The sequence below is a fragment of the Sinohyriopsis cumingii genome, chromosome 17 (assembly GCF_028554795.1).
Source record: "Sinohyriopsis cumingii isolate HCF-2022 chromosome 17, ASM2855479v2, whole genome shotgun sequence".
Lineage (NCBI taxonomy): Eukaryota > Metazoa > Mollusca > Bivalvia > Unionida > Unionidae > Sinohyriopsis > Sinohyriopsis cumingii.
Window position 1 is genome coordinate 10,984,886 of NC_142977.1, and position 23,873 is coordinate 11,008,758.

Consider the following 23,873-nt stretch of genomic DNA (forward strand, 5'->3'; position numbering starts at 1 on the left):
GCCAACCTGGATATGTGAGAAATCTGTAATTTCCCGTGGGTAGGTGATTATAAGCTGGGTTTTCTCAAGTTCTTCTCTACACTAGGGGGTCTCAAACACACTGCCCTCGCGGGCCGCATGTGTCATAAGAGATAATAAAGGTGGTGCGGCCCTTGGGCCATCGAAAATGACATCAGGCGGCCCTCATGGTGGTTTGAGTTTGAGATCCCTGCTTTACACAATATTCTCATTGGTCTATCATATACTAAACAATGACATTTAACCCATCACAACAACAACACCAACACAAAAAGAGGAAACTTAACAATTATGGAAAGCGCTATAAGCGTAAACATCACGGAGACGAATATAAGAAATTAATTTGCTTAAACACTTAAATAAGACAGAAGTAATTAAGTGTATTATATCTTGCAATTTCTATCTCTATTCCGATTATGATCAATATTAAGAAGATCATATTTTCTAAAAAAAATGTGTGCATTTCTTGTTGAATATACACACATATGGACAACGAAGAATTTAAAGAATTTATGATCGAATGACAGACAATATGGACACGCACATTTGTATTCAACATTTTAAAATTTTAATTCTCAACGCAAGAAACGGAACTTCCAACTAATGTTGTTCACATCAACATATAACATATGAAACCTCCAGTTATGAAATAAAAGTTTCCCCCACAGCCATATAATTGAACAGATAAAATCCAAGAACACGACATAAGGATGAAACTTTGAACATTCGAACTAATACTTTGAAATTTCAGTCATCGATGTGTACTTCGAGAGTTTAAAGGTAACAACTCGACATAAGGAAATTTAATTTTCAAAACAATAAATCTGAAACTTGGCATATCAAATGATTTTTTCAACTCAAACATGTAAAACTGGCATTGCCAGTATACGACATTGCAATTTCAACCATTGCTATTTAATTCAACCGTTAATATTTTAAAACTACATATAGAAAACTGGAACCTTCAACTACCTCTGTTTAATACCACAGAAAAGACTGAGAAACTCAACATGTGAAACATAACTTTCAAAACGACGACTTCGATTCAGCGAGTGAAAATGGAATTACGGATATGTGAGATTGACAGGTCAGTTCTTTCTTTCTCATTAGACTACATTTTGTCCACAATGGTACGTCATACCACATCCTAGATTTACAGACAACTTGTTCGCACAGTTATCTCCTGCAATGGATTGCAGTTTAAATTAAGTCAGGGTTATATAACCGCTGTACATTTTTGACACAACCAGAACAGTTGCAAGCAAGCTGACGGAGATATCAAAATGTTAGCAATATGGTTGGCAGTGACCATTGTTACTTTGTATGTTATCTACTCATACATTACTAGGGAGAAATGTATTGTCCCAGGTCCTACGAAATGGCCTGTTTTTGGATGCTTCTTTCAAATTGAATCCAGTCGTCTCCACTTCAGCTTTGACCGATGGGCTAAGAAATATGGACCAATAATGTTATGCAAGATGGCCGCTACAAACGTGTTTGTGATCAGCTGTCCTCGCTTGATCAAGAAAGCCTTTGCGGGAAAGGGTTTCTCCGATGTCCTGAATGACCGACCGGACACATTCTTTGCAAAATACATCATGGATGATTCAAAGGGAGTAATATTTGGTGAGTGCCTTTCTCTCCTCATCCTCCTTAATCTCTTTCATATTTCTCGTCCCCGCCTTCGTGTTTTCGACGAATGTTTTAATGATTTGCTAAAACTCTGTATATATTCATCCTCATCTTCATCCTCATCCTCCTCATCCTCATCTTCATCCTCATCGTCATCGTCATCCTCATCTTCATTCTCATCTTCATCTTCATCCTCATCATCTTACACCGGCGTCCATAAACACACAGTAATGGACAGTAGTGGAGATGAAAATACTGCAATGTAAGAGAAATTCCAGGACGCAGTAAATTAGTGGAACTAGTTTTATAAGATTTATATATAAACCTGTTATATACTTATATCCTTACGTTACTCCTGTTTCATAATTTCTTCTGCTCTTCACTTCTTTATCTTTTCTTTCTTACATTTTTGTAGTGTTTTCTGTCTTGAGGCTTTTACCTATACCTCAATCTAGCTTTTTAAAGCCTTTATACAGAGAAGATTACTTATGTAGAAAATGGAACTGTAAGACGAGTTGACGAGTACACAATTTCTAATCCAAGTTACTTTGCATTTGGTAATCATTCTTGCTCGTATAGATTTCCAACAGAAAATGGCCATCATTTTTTTAAATGCAGAATATTTAATGAAGCAATAAATGAACTTTATGGCAGATAATCAGTAATAAATACTGATTTTAATAAAATTGAATTTAGCAGTGAACTTTATACTGTACCAAACATACCCCAAAACAAAACATTTTGCTACAAAAGAAATGCAGAAATTATTTATCATTAACTGAAAAAGAGTCAGAAACGTATGTTTATCTTTTGTTCAGTCACGATTGTGATTTAAAATTGTACATTCCAGACCACCCCTCTGATTAATCCTTCCTTTATCCCTCTCGCTTAATTCTATGTATGTATGTATGTATGTATGTATGTATGTATGTATGTAAACTGTCCCGATTCTTTCCAGACCTCGTGCTTGTATGTTCATTAATTATGTCTATAATGGAGAAAAACTTATAAGTTGAAAAACGTATGTCCAGTCTTTTTGCTCTGTATACATATTTGATCTTCTTGGCAATAAAATATGTAGAATAAAACAAAACATATATGTTGTCACTTGTGAATGGTATTTACTAATCTACCTTAGCAAATAATAACATGGAGTTGCATAGCTATGGAACTTAACATGTTTATCATCGTATTTCTGTCTCCATTTAAGAGATTCAATTTTACAACATTTTCATCAAAAATAGTTAGCTGATTTCTATTTTAGGACTAATGGCTGAAACGTTTTAATTGCACAACAAGCCAAAACTAGTAGAATATACTTTCATCAAATGCTGCATTCACACCTGTCGCACGTGTTTTTGATGTCCAGTTTAACTGCACTTAGAATCCAGTACGTTGAGTAGGCAGTGTCATGTATGACAAAACATAATTATCATTTAACGACATACTTTGAGATGTAACGGTCAAAGAACACTAATATAATTGAATAGATGTAGGAAGAATATTGTTTGTTACATACTTGAATTGAGATCAAACAACAGTGTTTCTTTCCCTAATATTTAAACATAATGAAGAAAAATGTAACTACAAACTACAGGACTAAAACTGAAAGAATCGTGCTAAGCAGCAAAGAGGGTGAACATACCACTTTTTAGACAAGTCCGTTCACGAAAATAACGTTTCCTACGAAAATTAATGAATACAAGGTCAATAACGTCAAACCGAAGCCTCGAACCGAAACCGAGAGTTCCTCTAATTGGGTTAGTTTATTTTGTTATTTTATCAATGTCGTTCGTGCTTTTCAAAATTTGTATGTTTTGTTTACCTACCCGACACTCATTTGTGGTCGCACCCTCCCTGCTGCTGTTTAGATAATGAATTTATATTAAAAACTATTATAATGCCTCTTAATCCCGAACGTGAATCAGGAAATGAATTTTTAAAAAATGTATAGATGAAGCTACAGAAAATCTTATAAATGAAATAATTCGACGTGACAAAACTGATTTTAAATCAGAGTTAGATAGAACTAATCGGCTTATAAAGATATTTTAAAAAATGAAAAACTAATGTATTTTCTTAACAAAATATTTTATTGAGACCTAAACGATTTCGCGATCGAGGATCATGCACATTTTTTGTGATAAATCCGTGTGGAATAGCTTGTGCTTTTGAAAAGAACGTTTTGAAGTGAATCATACCCATATCTCCTGAAAACCAGGTTTGATGAATAGTTCGCAAAGTATGTGTATCGACTCCATTAAACAAAATTAAAATATTACAGTTAACTCTGACCACTTTATATATTTGTAAATATCGCTAAGTAGCATAGATAATATCGGTGTGTTTATATCTGCCTCGAGAAAATATTCTAGCTGGATTTGACATTTTGTCTATCATCACATCATCATACACTTCTACACTATTACTAAATCCATCAAGATTATCTACAGATGGGGCTTCATCAATATCGGTGATAAAATCAATAATATCCTTGTCGTCCTCCTCCAACAATTTTGCATTTTCATTTTAATCTCTAAGCACCCCGTAGCATCTCTGATCATCTACGGATGGTGCAACTAAATATAACTTATCCCATTTGAGCCATCTCATTATCAGATTGAGTAATAATCGCGTCTTACCAGGCCCATGTGGACCTATGATAATATATCTGATAGAATTTGATAGCGATGGACGATGTTTTACTGGCTCTTGATTTATGTTATGTTCGATGTAGAGCATCCAACCCACAAGTGGATTAACAACAATAATAATAACAACAACAAAAACATGCACTTACTGGTAAATGTGTAAAATGTGGTACAAATAAATATAAATTTACTTCTAATAATAAAATCGGTGGTGGTATCGCTACTTCATTAATAAAATTACCAGGAGCTCTATGGGTTAAATACCCAAGAGAAAAACATCTTGGATATAATTATTGCGGTCCTGGAACTCGCCTTGATATCCGACTTGATAAACAATCAACCAAGACCTGGATAGTATCCAATATATGCGATTAATCAGGCATGTCATGTTCATGATGTAGTGTATTAAAAAAAGATTTACAGCAACGACATATTTGCAAATGTGAAGTTAATTCACTCGTCAGATTGCATAAAAAATAAATTCCTTAGAGAAAATCTTGCTGGCTTTCAAGTAAAATCTGCGATGAAAAGTAAGCTAGCATTAAGTGCCGGTAATTAATCAACCAATTATTAAAATAATGAAATCAATTTATTATAGCCCACAAAATATTGGAAAGGTAGAGCAGCGATCAGTAAACTAGCTGATGCAGCAAATGTCTCACGGTCTGTTGCTGCAGATTGGTTAGCACGACAGGCAATATGGGAAATTTACCTACCACCAACTAAACAAATTCAGTATGCACACTTTGATGTCAGCAGCCCCGATGACGTTCGTGAAGCAGATATTCTATTTTTACCACACGATACTTTTAAAATTGGTCGGCGTCAATCACGTATATGCAAATATGCGTTGACTGTCGTTGATGTTGCAAGTAGATATCAAGAAGCAGAACCACTATCAACTAAAACAGTATCTGAAGTTGTATCTGCTTTTGAACGAACTTACCAACGAGAACCCTTGCGATGGCCACAGTTTATATATTTTGATCCTGGCATGGAGTTTCTTGGTGTAGTATTATCTGTGATAAAAAACACAACGTCAAAATCAGACAAGGACATACCACAATTCATCGTCATCAGGCAATTGTTGAACGATTTAACACTTGCTGATTGGTTATTTACATATCAGTATGCGAAGGAGATAATTCAGAAAGATATAAGATCTCGTGAGTGGGTTGCAAGACTACCAAGTGTGATAGCTATGTTAAATAAAGAAATTACTCGTGCAATTTCTATGAAACCCATTAATGCAATTACAAAAACATATACCAATACAACGATATGATTCCTTTTCAAAGCAACCAGTACTAGGCAATGTGACTGTCATATATTTATATGAACCTGGTGAACTTTGAAGATGATAAAAAAAGAGCGATTGATCCTATTTGGAGTATTACCATGCATACGATTTTCGGCATGGTAAGATCCACGGTACACCTGCAATCTACAGACTAGAATCAACTCTTTCTCAGCGTGGTTTTGTACGCAAACAATTACAAGTAATTTGAAGACACACAATTGCCACCGCATTCACGTTTGTAAACTAGCATCTCGAAGTCGAATATATTCAAGACAGGTCTACATTTTCGCGTGTGACCAAAATTAATATTGATGCTATCTACGGTAAATTGTCTTGGATTATTATTTGAATACTGACACAACATTACTGTGTTACAGCTTGCACAATGATTATTGTAGCTGTTGTTTCAGAGTTATGATAAATTCAACATCTTTTCGATTAATCGTTAATTATAAATTCTAACTCAATATCATCTATAATCAATCTTGCACAATGTCCTTTATGATCATATGGTCCTAATTGGGTAAATTTACCAATTATACTTCTGCCAAGATCTTTTGTTTCTTTATTTTCAAAATCAGCTAAATCAGGATTTTCATCACCAGAAAAAATTTTTGCTGTGGTAACCAAACTTGTTTTTGCTGATTATATGATATATTTGCTTCATTTACAGCCAACATACTTTTACATCAAGCATATATAGTAACAAAGAAAAACAATTATGGTACACACATTTGTTCTAAAGCATGCCTACCAAATAGGCATAACAAATCGGATGGAGATTTCAGCAAAACCAAACTTTTCGATACGAGCGAATCCAGTTAAATCAAAATCTGTTAATGGTCTGTTTATCGCAAATATTGTCATTTTATTTGTTGAATGTCCAAATCTGTCAGAATATTTAGAACATTCTCCCATTCCAAGAAAACAAGAAAGCTATGTTAACCGTAATAATAATATCCTCATTAAAATCGTATTTAGTATTCCATACTCCACCGTTTCCGTATTCGACACAACTGAAATGGAAATCTCCAAGAAATTCTGATCGTGTAGGTCTCCACGAAATTTTCTTCTGAGCAAAATGAGCAGCAACAAAAGAACTGTAAAGGTAGTAGTTGTTAATTGTTCAACATCTCCACTGGCATATTTCTGCGCATTTTTATCGTTTCTTCGTGGAGATATTCTGTACGATAAATATCTCCATTAGGTGGTAAAAATCGATCACAAAGTCCCTTTTTGGTACATCTAAACCGATACAGGATCGTTTTTACTAATATCTCTGATAACATAAAAAATATACCCATTTCATCGTTATAAAATTTAACACTTCGATGTCGTGGAAATATTGTTCCTGCAGATGTCCACGCATGCGAATTATGATCAATAATTTCAATCGGAGCTACTTTCGATTTATTTTTCGATTCGCATAAAATCGCTCCTGTTATTGATTTTACTTTAATTTGGAATTTTAATTTCTTTTCTAATTCAGCAACATTATTTATTGTAGCTCCTTTATCCTTGACTGATTCAGCCCATTTGTTGATTTTTTCACGTCGTAGATCTGTTAGTTTATTTCCACGTATCGCGTTTGTAAAATGTTCCTTTACTAGTTCGGCTACACAATTTATTTTCGAAAATTTCACTGGTTTGAGATCATGAACACTGGGTTTATCATTCAGCGAATATATTGCATAAATAACTGCGGTCACATGATACGCTCTTTCATGCTACGGTTTGTCAATACCAGTAAATATTCCTGGTTTGGAATGTTTATTTAACGTAAAGTAGTTCCAGTGTAAAGACGGACAAAGTCATGTTTGCCACAGATAATCCAAGTATCTTCTACTTTCACAATAAACTTTACTCCAAAAAAATATGTTCGATCATCGAAGTAATTATTAATTGTTGCCGCTCGTTCATTGTTCATTGTAGCATCAATAACATCTTTATTGTTAGTGATTCTGAATGTTGATCACACATGAAATGTGCCATCTCTGCTAAATTCTTTCTTGGCGTCACGAACACTTTTAATCAGAGTTTCCGTCGGATCAACCAAAGCTCGCCTCCGCAAGTCAGGGGTTCTTTTATCAAGTTTGAATCTAGATTTAGAAGGTTCAATTGCACATATTCTATATATATAGATTCAAAAAAAAAAAATTTAAATGCAGATGGCTAATGAAAGGTTCTACAAGTTGTTGTTGTTGTGGGGTTTAACGCCACTTTTCAGCACACGATAGGCCATACAGGGCGGCCAGTGTTAATGGTGAATGAAGAACCCGGGAAAACCCTGAAAAGAACCACCGACCCTCGAGAAGCGGTTCTACAAGTCCCTGTAACAAAGCCTGCGTAAGCGAATTCTGTAGACTTCACTTACAAAGTGTACGAAGAGGGAGTTTTGGACTAAAACCGTGTTTGAAGTGTAGTGTTTGGGTTAGTGGACAAAATAGTTGTGTGTGTTTAATGTGCTGGTAAAGAATACAGAGAGCTGAAACTATATTATGATGAAAAAATAACACCGACAATAATGACAAGATTATAAAAAGTGGTGAAGGTTATCTCGCCAGATTTTCAAATAACTTTTAAGACGTATAATATTATATTAAATGAGCAAAATGAGTTTTTGAAAGATCCTATCATCAAGAAGTATGCTGCATCTCGAGATGGCATAATCAGACACTGTCGACTGAAAAACCAGTCGGTTTCAATAATAATACTTGCTGGCGGGGGGGGGGGGGGAGAAAAATAATTTCTGTCATCAATTCATATGCGAGTGTTATCACAGAGTAATCGAAATGGACAAGTGATTGATCATATCAACTGCAGTAAACTCGATAATTCCTTTGATAATTTGCGAGCTATTACATAAAGCCAAAATAGCAAATTTGGAGTTACTGGGAGTGGTAAAATATTTGCAAATATGGTGGATAAGTCTGTAAATACTGAGGCTGGTGAAGAAAGAATATTTACATCGATAAATGCAGCTGGCAGAAATTTTCATATTCGCCCTCGTTCGCTGAAATATATCAGAGATAATATTACCAGATCATTGTTTTGGAACAAATATTAACAAAAAATTATATTTCAGCATCTCACGATTGTGTTAGATATAAACAAATGAAGGGACATAACTCTGTCAAGCTAAAACTCTCTCCGGTAGAATAATTAAGTAGTTATCCCGCTTGCTACTGCGCAATATAATTTATGTTTGTCGTCATTCAGTACTTAACATGTATGTGTCTAATTAGCTTTCAGTGGTTTAACGTAAATTTGTAATATTTAAAATTAGTATACGGGTATTTACACCTTTTAATTTATGCCCAAATAACTTTGTCATCGACAAAGTCAAGACAGAAAAACAATAAAATCACACGCAAATCGTTACACAGCTAAATTACTTTTAGATCTCTGGGTAAATAAGCTGCATACAGACCTACGTGTATCTTAACCTTGACAAAGTCCAGGCAGAAATATACGTGCCGATTATTTTATACACTGTGTTTGGAAAATGGAAATAAATCCACGCTGCAGTTTACAACATTTATGATTTACACGGTATAATAATAATCATTTGTCTGAATCCACCAGAGATAACTTCATAATAATTTCTGAATCATATATCAGTAACGTTGGTATGTACCGTAGTGCTAGCTTGGCTGATTTTCATGCTCGAGGTCTGGCGTGACTGACAAAATGTTGATTTTGGCGATATTTCGCGATTTTTAAAAAAGTGGGGGCTCCAGCCCCAAAGAAATTTTATGTACACCTCCTCACTACGTCGAACAACTTCGTGAGTGTGTTTTGCACTCTCCCCGGGTTTGATATTGTGTGTGTGTGCATAAAATTGAAATGCCTAGACAACCCTCTGAAGCTCTAAAATTTCGTTTCGTTTAGGGATTCGAAGGTGGGGGGGGGGGGCTTGTCTATGCAAGAAATAGTGGAGCCTCCAAACATAAACAGTAGTGTGATGTGAGCACTCAATCTCACTGAATGGTACCCACACCAAAACATCAGAAAGAATGTCAGCCAAAAAGAAAAGCCTCGTGGGGTGCCAAGAAGACCATAATAAATATCTCACAAAAGGACCATATAAAAGGCACAAAGGCAAAGCAAATGAATGGACCCCAGGAAATGATAACCGTTCATCATGGCTACTGTTTATTTTTGTTATCATGTTTGATAATCTGAATTAATCTGGGTAATATATCCATCAATTTGATGAAATTAACCATTAATCGGAAATAATATTAATAACAATAAAATCATTGATCATAAAATTGTTAATGAAACTAATAATCTGATTTAGTGGCCATAAACTTCTTCATTATAATAAAAATAATGATATCCACTATTCCATGGATATTCTTTTCGATACTCTGAATCCTTGAAGAATATTTTCTTGTCCGTGAAGAATTCGTCGCGTTTTGGTTCTGATGATCCTTGATTATTAGGTGGAATTTCAGGCTATCCTAATACGGATTTAATCGATGAAGAATATTTTTCAACGATGTAATCTAGCGAATTTATTTATATCACAGCTGATAATTTTGGTTCGTGAATATTAATAGCTATTTTGGATTCTCTTCCTCTTGTAAAATATATTCTGCGCTGAAATTCATCGTTGATTTGTTCAATTTGATATTTGCCTGTGGGAATACCAACAACTTGCCAATCAAGAGTCCCATCTGTTTTATTTTTATTTGCAATTACCATTGAATTATTTGCTATTAATCCACCAAATGATTTGATATGATATTTGTGCAACTGTAATATACTCTTAATTGTCCTAGCAATATTTCGTTCACTGGAATCACAATTGGAACGTCGATGCTAAATTCAGGATTGGTTGAGCTTTCTGATTTCATCGTAGTTTTTGACGGAGTTGTATGAACGACAATCTGTTGCAGTAATTTGTTCGGATTGACATTATTATTATTATTATTATTATTATTATTATTATTATTATTATTATTATTATTATTATTTAAATACGGCGTAGATTCTATCACAGTCATTACTTCTTTGCAACTCTTAATCATCTCCGTGAACTTAATATCTATTTTTCCACCACTGAGGCTTGATGATGTCAACGAAGATAATTTGGGATATGCTAGCGTAGATGCGTGTACTTTTATCATATACTCATGCAATTTCGTACTTTTACATGCACATATTTTTTGCGATGATATTAAAAATAACGGCAATTGTTGTTGCAGCTGAAAGCACAAATTGTTACAATTGCTGGCGATATAATTGTTATTGTTGGTAATAATACGCCGGTTCCAGCGATAACAGAAGACGCAGAATACACAATTATGTCAACAACAACTACACGTCTGCGATATTTTTTTACTTTTTCTGTATAATCGTCAACAACATTTTTTAGTTTTGTTTGCCATTCATGTGCTTGATTGTGTCTAAAACGTTAGACGTTGATTGGAATGATCATTATATTTTAAGTAGGTGGGAATGGAACTACTAATTCAAGACACCAATAGTAAATCAAGAAGATTTTTTTTTTCTTCGGGTTCCACTACAAATATTTCTATGTCGTTTTGCTCCAACATCAACAACATAGATCCAGAGAATCCAGTTAGTAGATAACGCCGTGGTATTATGGTGGATGTTGTAACTCCAAGTACTGAGAACCTGTATTTATCCGGTAACCTCAGCGAGATGTTGGATAAATTTACTGAGTGGTGACCATAATGCTTGTCCAGACGCTACTATAAATACTACACTGTTGGTAATTTTTTCTGTCCGAGAGCTTATTACCAATAAATGCCGGCTTTCCCAAAGAAAACATCAAATATTTCCATATATTCTTTTACGAGAATTCAAACATGTGTTTACGTGAGTAGTTTAATCAGATTTAAATGTGGTCATTTCATTATTAATTTGAAACTAACGCGTTCTTCATTGGAAGGTTCTTATTATCGATGTATTTCTTCCATCAAAACCAGTAATTTTATTATTTGACATATTGAAAGAACCAGTTATTGTAATACCGGATTTTTGTACTCGACTATGAATATTCTCTGATATCGTTGACATAGTAACATCAGGTTTAATTTTTCCATTACTATCAAACACAATTACACTAGTTTCAGTTACTCCGCTAATTCTAACGGTAATATTTTGCAATGAAAGATTACTCTTTTTTCCTTGCTTATCCTGAAATACAACCACTTCCTTTGGATCTATATTTGCAAGATTTAATAATTCAGATATTTCGTTACTAATCTGTTTACTCACATTTTCATGAGTTATTCCGTCAGTTTCTTTTGTTTGTTTTTGTTTAGAAGAATATCTTCCGTAAATGTTAACCATATATTTTAAGATCTGTTTAAAACGATGGTGGATGGTTATGCCGTCTACTTGTATACTCGTGCACGACTTTATGAGATCGTATTGTCGATGATGACACAGCGTCGATTACAGAAATAACGTCACGGCCACATATTGGCGGATCGGTTATTGTCTATGTTGGTAATGTTGAATACCAGACGGGAGTGTTTTAAAGATATGTGCTTTGCACTCTGAAGACATATTTTAAAAATTCTTTTGTTGGTGCTAATCCATACGAAGCAAAACAAATAATTTCACGTGGATCAATTGCGTATGTCACGTAATAAGTACCTTGACCAGAGCTTACATCGATTTTAATGATGCCTGTTTCAATATCGTTTGGTTGTTTTGGTAATTGGTGACGCATATAAACATCTCTGAAATGTTTTATATTTAATTTTTAGCAGCATTATGTAAATCAATAATGGACATAGGAAGAATCAGCGAAGTGTTCCTGGAAGTCTCAGAACTTTTCCGTACCTATGAGGGGTTTCTGGTAATCTTAGACCCTTTCCCTTATTTTTAGAAGTGTTTATTCCTTTTCCTGTTGCTTTCTGTAATGCTGACATTCCAGTATCAGTTCCAACAGCAACAAAATACAGCTCATTTTTTAACAGCTCTGTCTGCAGTGGCTGTTAACGCTGGTATAGCTGCAAGACCTGGGAATGTACCATCCGTTTTAATTGCGTTTTTAATAGCATCCGCAGAAAGATTCAGTCTAACACCGGTTTTTGATTGTTTGGCGTCATTGAAATGCCTAAATTAACGTTCTGACAATGATTTGTTTTCAACCTCCTGTGATCTAATCTTTTTTTAGTGATCTTTTTATTGCACAGATTTTTGCTGATTTCGATTGTAGCTTTTCAATCTGACCAAAAGTCAGACTGACACTAACATGATGATATGACATTATAAATATCATGAACGATTTAATTACATGTTTTCCACTGAGGCATTAATAACTCTCATTCGTCCATCAATACCTTCAACTAACATTGTTTTGTCGGTAAGTATAACAGCAGTCGCTTTGTAAGTAACACCACCACCTGTGTTAACGCAAGCACGAAAGTGTATATCAACGACATATTGTCTAATTAAATCCGGGTATTCCAGCAAAAAGTAATAAATCGGATACAGTGTTGTAAAATCCAGCTGTGATATTTGTAGACCGGAATCAACATTTTGATCACGTCCCATGAATGTCATCAAACGACGAAATACACGTGCAACATAATTTTGATCAAAATTTAATAATACTTCTTCAGACGGTTCTTGATGTCGGTTTATTCTTATGGAAACTTCACTAACTCCAAGTTTCTCAAATATTATTGAACTATGTTCTTGTCTAATTTACTCGTACAGTATCTTGGAAAGCAAGAAATATATGTCGTGGTGCAGAAACATCTTGTTGTGATGCTATGTGCCATGCAAATAAACCATCAAGTACACTTTGAACGCTATCTGTAGTCATCGTCAACCATGCTAATAATAATTTACCACCTGAGTCCATAAAAGAGAGTAATTTTTGTTCTTAAGCAAGCGATGGAGTCATTACCAGCATCCACAACGAAAGTTTAAATAATATTACTTTGCCATCAGCAGCGCCACCCTCATGCCAGATATCATCATTATCATCAACTTTTCGCACAAGCATGATTGTAGGCTTGGCTCCAAAACTAGCATTTCTAACAATATCTACTAAATCCAAAAAAATGTGACAATGGAATTGAGCATGAAAATCTTCTACGAATACCTTTCAGCATTAATCGACGCGCTGTGAATCTAATCTTTTAATTTGGCTTGACGCTCTGTAATATCGAAAATCCAGCTCCGGGTCAGTCTATTGATATTAACTCTGTGTGCTGTATCAGCGACGACGTCTGTTACAAGTTCTCCTTCTACTTCAATAAATGCCTCAGCAGGTAAATAAATATCTAGTTGTATCTTGAACTTGTAATTCGATTCGTACACGCTGATTTGGCTATCGTGCTTCTTAAGAATGATACTGATAATCACGACCATATCAAACGCTGGATCGGTTATACGCTTGATCATTTTATTAGATATATTATCGTCTAAAACGAAGACCAATTCCTGGTTTCAGACTTGCATTTATATTTTTTCTGCTTCGAAAGACAAATCTGCTAGTTTCTTATTTGCAACTTGATTTATTATTTTACTGACATTTGCAGGCATAACTTCAGTGCTGGGTAATTTTACTGGCTGGTGTTTTCGTCGCATTAATTGTGCTAGTCTATCATTGACTGCCGAAAACGTTTTACTAGCAACATCACCAACAGCACCAATACCTTTATCACGAACAACGTCAATAACTTTCATTCCCAATTGTTTTGCAATCGGTATTGCTTTCGGGGCTGTCCTTTTAAAAAGACCCTGAACAACATCACCGAGTCCATCTCTGTAGGTAACTTTATATGTTGGTAATTGTGAATTTATCACCCTGACCATTACAGGTCCTCGTTGAGCATTATGTACGATCATCTTATTTTATTGTCACTGACCTAATTGTATACTCTCAATCACTGAAATAATCATCAACGACTTCATCAATGAGAGATCGATAAACAGAAATGTCCATGCTACCGCTTGTAAATAAATGTTGACAAATATCAGCTGCTTCTTTAATGATTTTTCGGGAATTATTACAAGCTGGTTGTCCGCCAATCACAATTTCTAGTCGTTCAACATCTGCAAGGACGCTATTTGGGCATGGGGTAATGCAAACAATTCCTCAAGTAACAGGACCACTTCTGGCTGTTTCTTCGTCCTCACTTGTTGTTATATCCGCTTTTTCTTAATTGGTGAAGAATGTAATTTCTTCAATAGTTTCTTAGTTTCTTTTCAGCTTTTGCTTTCTCAAGTTGATGCTTTATTTCTTCTTTCTTTTGTCTCCTTTCCTGAATTACTTATTCAGTATACTCATATACGTTCTGGTTAAAGATGACAAATTTATTAATATCTTCCAATCAGATTTTTTTATAGAGATTTAACATATTCGGATTTTACATACTTATCTCTATATCAATACGCGGCAGTATTAAATACTTTGTCTAGGTCTTTGATATCGGCAATATAGTCGTACATTTATCTGTAATGTTAGTCCTAAATCTTGGCAGAGGTTGTGGCTCATCTTCAGGTTGTGGTTGAAGAGGTCGCTGGGGTGGTTGAGGAGGTTGCTGGGGTGGCTGATGAACTGCTTGAAGACCACCAGCAGTATCAATAGTTAATGTTTCAAGAGTTTTTGAGTCGCCTCAGTTGCTGTAACAATTTTCTTTGTTGGTTCGACAATTGGTTTAAATAATTGTTCTGAACCCTTTGCAAATTCTACATGAGACTTCAGACGCGCTTGTAATTTTCATTTGACAGAATCACGGACAGGGAGATATTCGTTAACTGTCTCTGATCGCTCTTGAGGTAATCTAGCTACGCGATATTCCACTATTGATATAATAATGATTTATTTACCCCACATCCACACAGCAGCAGGGAGGGTGCGACCACAAATGAGTTTTGGATGGGTAAACAAAACATACAAATTTTGAAAAACACGAACGACAAAGATAAGGTAAGACAAAAACTCTAACCCAATTAAAGAAACTCTCCGTTTTGGATAGAGGCTCCGATTTGACGTTATTGACCTTATAATTTTCATTTTTCGTAGGAAACTTTATTTGCGTGAACGGACTTGTCTAAAAAGTGATATGTTCACCCACCTGGTTCTTGCTGCAAATGCAAGGTGGCGTACTGCAGAGAGCATACAGAGTTGGAGAAATATTTAAAAACAAGAAGAGCTGAAACAACAGAAGGCTCGTTCCTGGAATGCGCTTATAAAATGGGTACCTAAGAAACAGATTATCAGGAATCTGATTGGCAAGAAGACCTTCAGTGGTATCAAAACTGAAAGCTATTTTATGGGTAAACAAAGACTTTACTAAATTAACTGACGGGCTAAAGAGAAAGGGAAAACGGGCTATATTTTAAGACCACTGGGAAACTAGCCAGTAATCCCGTAGGTAGAAAAGGTTATTGGAGGGGAAACAAGTAGCGGTAAAAGAACTATCACCAATATTACGGAAAATGAAAAAAGAGACCGGAGAACCACACTACTTCGACTTGCTGCTAGAATTATTCTGTAGGCAACAATAGAAAAGTTTGAAAAAAGTTCTAAGTCACAAATGCTAGAATGGACACATATCTCTGTACTTTAACAAACAACGGGATAAGGACCCTGGAAACAGAAAAAACGGAACTGAAGAATACGAAGCCAGTCATCTTCTTACACGGGTTTCCAGTAAAATCCTGGTATGGGGATGCATATACTATCGAAAATGCAGGATTTGCGTAATGACAGAACACATGAAGAAAAACTTCCCAACAATTTTAGAGAAAGAAGAACAAAGCCATGTCGCAGAACAAACGATTTTCCCCACCCAAAAGGAACAAAAGGAGGAACGAGAGCAACCAAAACAGCTATGGAACTCAACAAAGGAAAAAGTATATTATTAGTATAGTGTCATTGAAAATGCTTTGAGCTGCCAGTGCAACCTTTCATTTGAATATGCAAACCACCTGTTATCTGTGTTTATCATTATATAGTATCTACATAAAATTCAAATTTCTTATACAATTTATCCATTGTTGTCATTCAAAAGAAAAGCACTGCTTCCTTAACATGCTATCAAATGTGAAAAGGAAATATGAAATAAACGATTTGAATAATAAATAACACGTTCTCAAGCGTATATATGTCATGATTTTGTAATGTTATCAACATCAATCGTAAAACCTTATTAATAACAGTACATATATTAAAGTCTTTTAAACTTGGTAAAGTAGATGTTTTTCAGTATTAATTGCGTGTTATCGTTACCGTTATTATCTGTTTGATTAATGTAGGTTACTAATTACTAATTGGTGATTTTTAGTCCTTAAATTAACATTCTATTTTTCCGTCTTATAAGTGAGTCTTTGATAAGATAATTTGACCAACTCGATGTTATTAGTTGCCGATTGCATACTGGTATATATGTTGAAAATGGTAAGTGTAATGTAATACAATGAATCAAAGTAAGAAAATGTACCGAATGCTAGAATAACATTTTCGGTAACGAATTCCATTACCTCGATAACACAAATTTTCCATTCTCTCTTTCTCTCTCTCTCTCTCTCTCTCATTATAGTATTCATCTCAGCAAATTGATTGTCAGATGATTTCGTAATTTGCAAAGAATAAAATGATTTACTTTACTGTATTAATGCTGTCACTAATGTGTTGCAAATCATATATATTGTCATCACTCAAGTGTATTTTTAATGTCGGTAATAAGCTCCCAATAACTGATGCTGAACTTTTGTTTTCAATCAAGGCGTTAAATAAATCATATTTTATCTTTCTTATATTGTCTTGTATTTAAACCCCAAAAATGATAGGCTGGAAATATTACAAGAACATGTTATCCATCTTCTCATTGCTTTTTATGTATATGTACATTATGTATATTATTTTTAACATTTTAAGAGCCCACTTCACAGATTTCTTTTTCTGTTTATGTCAAATCTAAAACAATTTGTTATGCCTAAATTTGAGGAGACCGGAGAGTCTCCTATTATTTCGGCCCATCTTTTCTATGTGGTAAGTCTGATTTTGAAACCTACAATACTTTCTTTTCACAAATTGCCAGTCATTTCACAGATGAAGAAATATAAAACTTGACTGTCGGTTCAAATGGCGAGACTGCGTTTTGTAAACGTTAAAAGTGGTCATTCCCTGGAGCGACACAGATTGTTTGTACACTTCACTTGAATAAAAATTTCACTTATGCATTCAAAATTAGTATCAGCGTAAAATGTGGAAGACAGTCAATATGCATACACCCTTTTCGGTGACGAAGGAATTTCACAGGCCGATAATTGTTTAGTATTAGAAACAAGAATAAAACATGCAAGATATGCCATTTCGGACAATGAATCAGGTTTCCAGTCATACTTCGAAAAACGAATGTTACCAATTCTGAAAGATCAAGTTAACTTTCTCGCAAGGGTAAGTAAGTGGATGCCCACTGGACAAATAGTAATGCAGAGTCTGCCAATAATATCATGAAGACTGGAACCAACTGGATGCAAAACGATGTATAAGATGTTATAGAATAGTCCAGTATAAAGACGCCGAAAGATCGTTGATTTGAATAGGCAGTTTCAAGCTAACATCAGATTATATGCACCACAGAGCTTCTATTGACGTATAGTGTTAAAACAAAAAACAGAACAATGAACGAGAAGCATTGCTTCGAAAGTTTCTCAAAGACAAGTGTACAAATAAGCAAACATTAACGTCTACAAATGGTAATACCACTATACCAAAGACACCTTCAGGAGGAAAATAAAACCGCAGCATAGGCAAATTATGAGAGCTGAGCGTAGTCAGACGAGAACAAAATAAAACTAATTGTTAGTTATGAAGATATACCTACCTATTCAGGCCATATATATATATATATATATATATATATATATATATATGCATGTCCGTGGTAACAGCTCCAGGCAAACCAAGATCCACCAATAGTTGTCAAAGGCTTCTATCTTCCCATTCCGTTCCACCTTCTAATCTTACTCACTGTTCCCCTCGTTGTTCTGAACCTCGTTATAATCATTATTTTGAAGGAAAATACGGACAGACTTTCACCCGGTTGAGGAAGATGATGTACAAAGGCCTGAACATGTACGGGGAAGGCGTCCAGCAGTTTGAAAGCATGGCACATGAAGAGTTGGAGATGTTGGTGAAGAGTATATCAGATTTAGGAGGAAAAGATTTCGACCCAAAGACATTACTCTCCCGCTCACTGACCAACCTCATAGGGATTCTGGTAATCTCTCTCTCTCTCTCTCTCTCTCTGTATGCATATGTGTATCTTTCTTAATTAGTGTCCCTCTTTTAACACCTACTAAGAGACAACCGGACCTTAAGGCCAATTAGACAGGAATGCGAGGTATGTGAAAGGAACTTAAGACAAAGTTAAGAACTACATATACACGTGTCCACACTGACTTAGGTCAGCTATAGGTCATGTTGATGGCAAAACATCTCTTTTTCAGCTTCTGTAACCTTAAACGTTTTTATTAGTTTTGTTACTTAAAATCAACCGATGATAAATAGATGATTGGATCATGTGAATCTATCATTCCAATAGATGCATTGTATATTTTTGCATTCTATATTCGGTTGTTTTACGAAAGCATATGTAAGGATTCATTGTAGTGCTTGGCACTGAATAGTTTGGGTTAAATAACTATTCTGCATTCAAAAGTAATCCATTTTTAAGGAGCACTAATCATAAAAGATATCCCGAAGTGAAAGTGTGCTAATTCAGCTGTAAGGGTTTTAATACAAACGAGTATACAAAACTAAAAATGAAATATTGGCTGTTATTGTTGTTGTTGTTGTTGTAGGGTTTAACGCCAATTTTCAGCACACGATAGGCTATACATGGCGGCCAGTATTAATGGTGGAGGAAAGCCCCGGAAAGAACCACCGACCCACGAGAAGAAAACATGGGTAACTAGACCTTGACATTCGATCAAACTCCAACATTTGAAAAGCTAAGTTAGAGTTTCTATATAAAAATGAACATTCTAAGTACAAGCCGTCTATTAAAATGTCTGATATGAAAAACGCTTTTAAATATGATAGTTGTCAGCGCGTGTAACGGTATGTTTTTTATGATCAAACTTCTGTATATGTTATAATCACATTAATGTCACAAAATATTTATGAAATGATTGAATTCCTCATCCTTTTAAAATTGTTGATCTAAACTCCGACTAAAATGTTTAGAAACGCACTCACAAAAAGAAAATCGTATGGCCTATAGAAGATCGTATGAACTATATAATATCGTATTACCTTTAGAATATTGTTACCCAGAGAACATCGTATTACGTATGGCCTATATAATATCGTATCACCGATAAAATATCGTTACGCAGAGAATATCGTATTACCCATAGAATATCGTATTACCCATAGAATTTCCTATTACTCATATAATATTTTATGACCAATAGAAAATCGTATTGCCCATAGAATATCGTATTACCCATGTACTATCGTTACCCAGAGAATATCGTATTTCGTATGATCTATAGAAGAACGTATTTTACTCCTAGAATATCGTTGCCTAGAGAATATCGTATTACCCAGTGAATATCGTATATTACCCACAGAATATCGTATTTCACATATAATATCGTATGACCTATATAATATCGTATTACCCATATAATATTGTTACCCAGAGAATATCGTATTACGTATGACCTATAGAATATCGTATTACACATGTAATATCGTTACCCATAGAATATCATATTACCCATAGAATATCGTATTACCTATAGAACATCGTTACCCAGAGAATATCGTATTCCTCATAGAATATCATATGACCCAAAGAATGTCATATGATCCATAGAATATCGTATTACCCATAAAATATCGTATTACGTATGATCTATAGAAGAACGTATTTTACCCATAGAATATCGTTACCCAGATAATATCGTGTTACCCAGTGAATATCGTATGACTCACTTAATATCGTATTACCCACAGAATATCGTATTACACATATAATGTCGTATGACCTATAGAATATCGTATTACCGATATAATATTGTTACCCAGAGAATATCGTATTACGTATGACCTATAGAATATCGTATTACACATGTAATATCGTTACCCATAGAATATCATATTACCCATAGAATATCGTATTACCTATAGAATATCGTATTACTCATAGAATACCATATGACCCATAGAATATCGTATTACACATAGAATATCGTATTAAGTATGACCTATAGAATAGCGTATTACCCATAGAATATCGTTCCCAGAGAATATCATATTATCCCTAGAATATCGCATGACCCACAGAATATCGTATTACCCATAAAATATCGTATGACCTATATGTTATCTTAGTATTAATTTTGAAAATTCGAATGCCTGTTCGGGTTTTACTTGGATAGTTGCGTAGCTTATGAAACATGCTTATTTTAGAAATATCAATCTCGACAACGTTGGTATGGTTCTTTATGCTTATTTATACCAGAAACATGGAATCAAATGTATATTCTACCATTGAAACTTTTAACGGGGTTTGAGAGGTTGGATATCATCAACGTGACTCAATTTCATACTCAGTTAACTGGATCCATTGTGGACGAACTTGATGCAGATTTAATATGGGAATACGACAACAACGTCAACGATATATTTGAGATGTCGACAGAGGTTACGCTCTCTGCGTTCCCTTTTTTACGTTTCATGCCGGTGGAAGTGGGTCGGAGATACAGACGTACAATAGGGGCTAAAAGGGAGCTGCTGGATAAATACTTCTTTTCGCACAAGGTACTGACAATTGTTTTTACAATCTTTTGTTTTTATAAGCGGTAAAAGATAAAGGAATTTACAAATAAATATGGATTATACGTGGTTTTCTTTATGAGTGACAAAATTCCCAGCAGACCGCACATGACTGATATATTTTCGCATAAAAAATAGAAAATCAATGAACTATTAATGGTTTACATAATGAAAATAGTTTAATTAGAAGGAAAGATAATGCTACTTAATCATCAAGTATAATTGCAATTGTTTAGTATAACACTCCAAACTTGCACAAGATAAATGCATTATGAGCACTTTAGCGTGTCTTTGTGCTCATATAGTTATGAAAGCCAAATTAGCTTAGCTAAACTTTTTTCGAAAATCACGACTTTATTTTGGAGTACTTCAGATAAATGATTCGTACAAAAATGTCGTTTAAGCTTCTAGCTACAAATTAGTTAAAAACCGTTTGAGCACACACCTCGTCATACGACGAGATAAAAATGCACAAAGTTTCGTAACTCGTGAACCTGGCTATTCGTGCAGCTTTATCTCGTTACGTAAATCTAGGATAAATATGACTGCTACAGATAACAGCCCAATCACGTTCGGCAGAATTATGAAGGGAGATAACTCGCTTTGCAATGATATATGAGGTAACTAATGTCACCGAGTTGAAACATATAACTTCGCTATGCAGCGATTATTTTTAAAAGATGTTATAATTTGAATTTCTTGAACTGATACTTATATATGTTTAACTATTTCAAGAAGTTCAAGTTATAGCATTCCGCGATAGTGTTTCATTTTTGAAAGCATTTCTTAAGTACAGATATGTAAATAAGTAAATAATGTTTCTAGTGTATAAGTTTGTTTGTTGTTTGTATGTTTCCGGATAAAATTAGTGAAAATTCTGGCAATTGCCTCTTTGTGGTGTATTCCATTTGTTAATTTAAGCTTACAAGTTATGGCAATTTGGTAGCAGATCTTTTCTGTTGAGAACATTTAAGATACTTTGAAATAATTCCAATGCTAACATACGATATCTTGAAGTAGTTATTTTGTTTGGTGCTTGCATGTTTGCAAATAAATTAGAAAACTTGTAGGGAGTGGTTCAGTAATTAGTAAAGAAGTAGAGAAACTTGTAAGTCTGTCTGTTCGTCCATTAAGAACTTCTGCGTTCCGTTATCTGAATATTGTCATATACATCACAATATATTGTTAATTGTGTTTTCGAGTTGTATCCTCAACTTGTATTCACTTCTAGTATTATAGTATACTTATTGTATACATCCTTTTATATTGTTAGTTTTGTTATCGAGTTGTATCCCTCGATCAGTTATTCAGTTCCACATCTTGTAATTTATTATTGAATCATAGCCCTATACATTCAGAGTCATTTCCATAGTATTATACCTTTACATATATTTCTTAGAAATATGAAACGTCTTTATCCTGAATTCTAGCCCATGTTCATTCGAGTCGTTTCCCGTTTCGATATTTATATCTAGTTGTATTCATATATAAATTGTAATATACTGTTTTAATATTATGATTCATTCTACGTGCCGTTCAAGGTTAAGTAGTGTCTATCGCAAGAATAAACGCGAAACGTTAATCAATCGTGAGAATAGTCGCAAGACTCCACCCCACAAGAATGATTATCAGAATAATAATTCCTGTATCCGTTGTCTTGAATCCTAGTCCGTGTTCATTCCAAGTCGTATTCATTTTAGTGAAGAGTTAATTATATGTAAACTGTGCACATGCACACACACACACACACACACACACACACACACGAAATTACAACCAAAATGAATAACCCCTAAATAACGCACCTATGTACAAACTATCCCACTAAAATCTCATTACTAACCTATAATGCTAGGAAACCTTAGGAACACTAACTGACAATGATTAATTATACCCCAGCCTGAAAAGCCACCATACAACTATCTAATTACAGACAGTACTACTCCCCAGGGAGTATTTACCAAACCTACCTTGCCACTACTGAAAATTAGATAGTTAACCCCAAACTCTTAAGATATGATATAGATAGTGCCAGTCAATACAGGAAAACATACAGTTACAACACAACACACACTATCAGCATCTCACTGGACTTTAATGACTATGGCCAAGTCACTTCCAAATAATACCGATAACGAAATGGGGATGAGAGCGGAAACTTTCACCCTGGACTTTTGCAAAGGGAAAAGGAGTACGATCCTAAGTTTTATGCATGTAATGTTCAAGGCAAGAAAACAACCACAAGCACTAGTGTTTGCAAGTATTGACATGAGAATGGAAACCGACCTACGTACCGAGTGGGAGCGGAGTACGTCTCAGAACCAGCATGCAAGAACAACTAAAAGAAATATGACGAAACGAAACAAAGAATAACCCTGATGGAGAAAAATATAATAAAAAAAAATCACACATGAAATCCGAAATTGGGAGGACGGGGGATACATAAATCACAAACAATGACCTTTAGAAACAA

The 23,873-nt window shown here is 34.7% G+C and overlaps 1 protein-coding gene across 1 annotated transcript in view; it reads left to right on the forward strand.

Moving 5' to 3' along the window:
- Positions 1–1,235: 1,235 nt before the first annotated feature.
- Positions 1,236–23,873, forward strand: part of LOC149777738 (steroid 17-alpha-hydroxylase/17,20 lyase-like) — a 32,151-nt gene continuing 9,513 nt past the window's right edge. Inside the window, exons 1-3 of the mRNA XM_089938785.1 lie at positions 1,236–1,644; positions 18,631–18,833; positions 21,179–21,385. Coding sequence (XP_089794911.1) covers positions 1,302–1,644; positions 18,631–18,833; positions 21,179–21,385 — 753 coding nt within the window. The 5' untranslated portion in view covers positions 1,236–1,301. The remainder of the gene's footprint in view (positions 1,645–18,630; positions 18,834–21,178; positions 21,386–23,873) is intronic.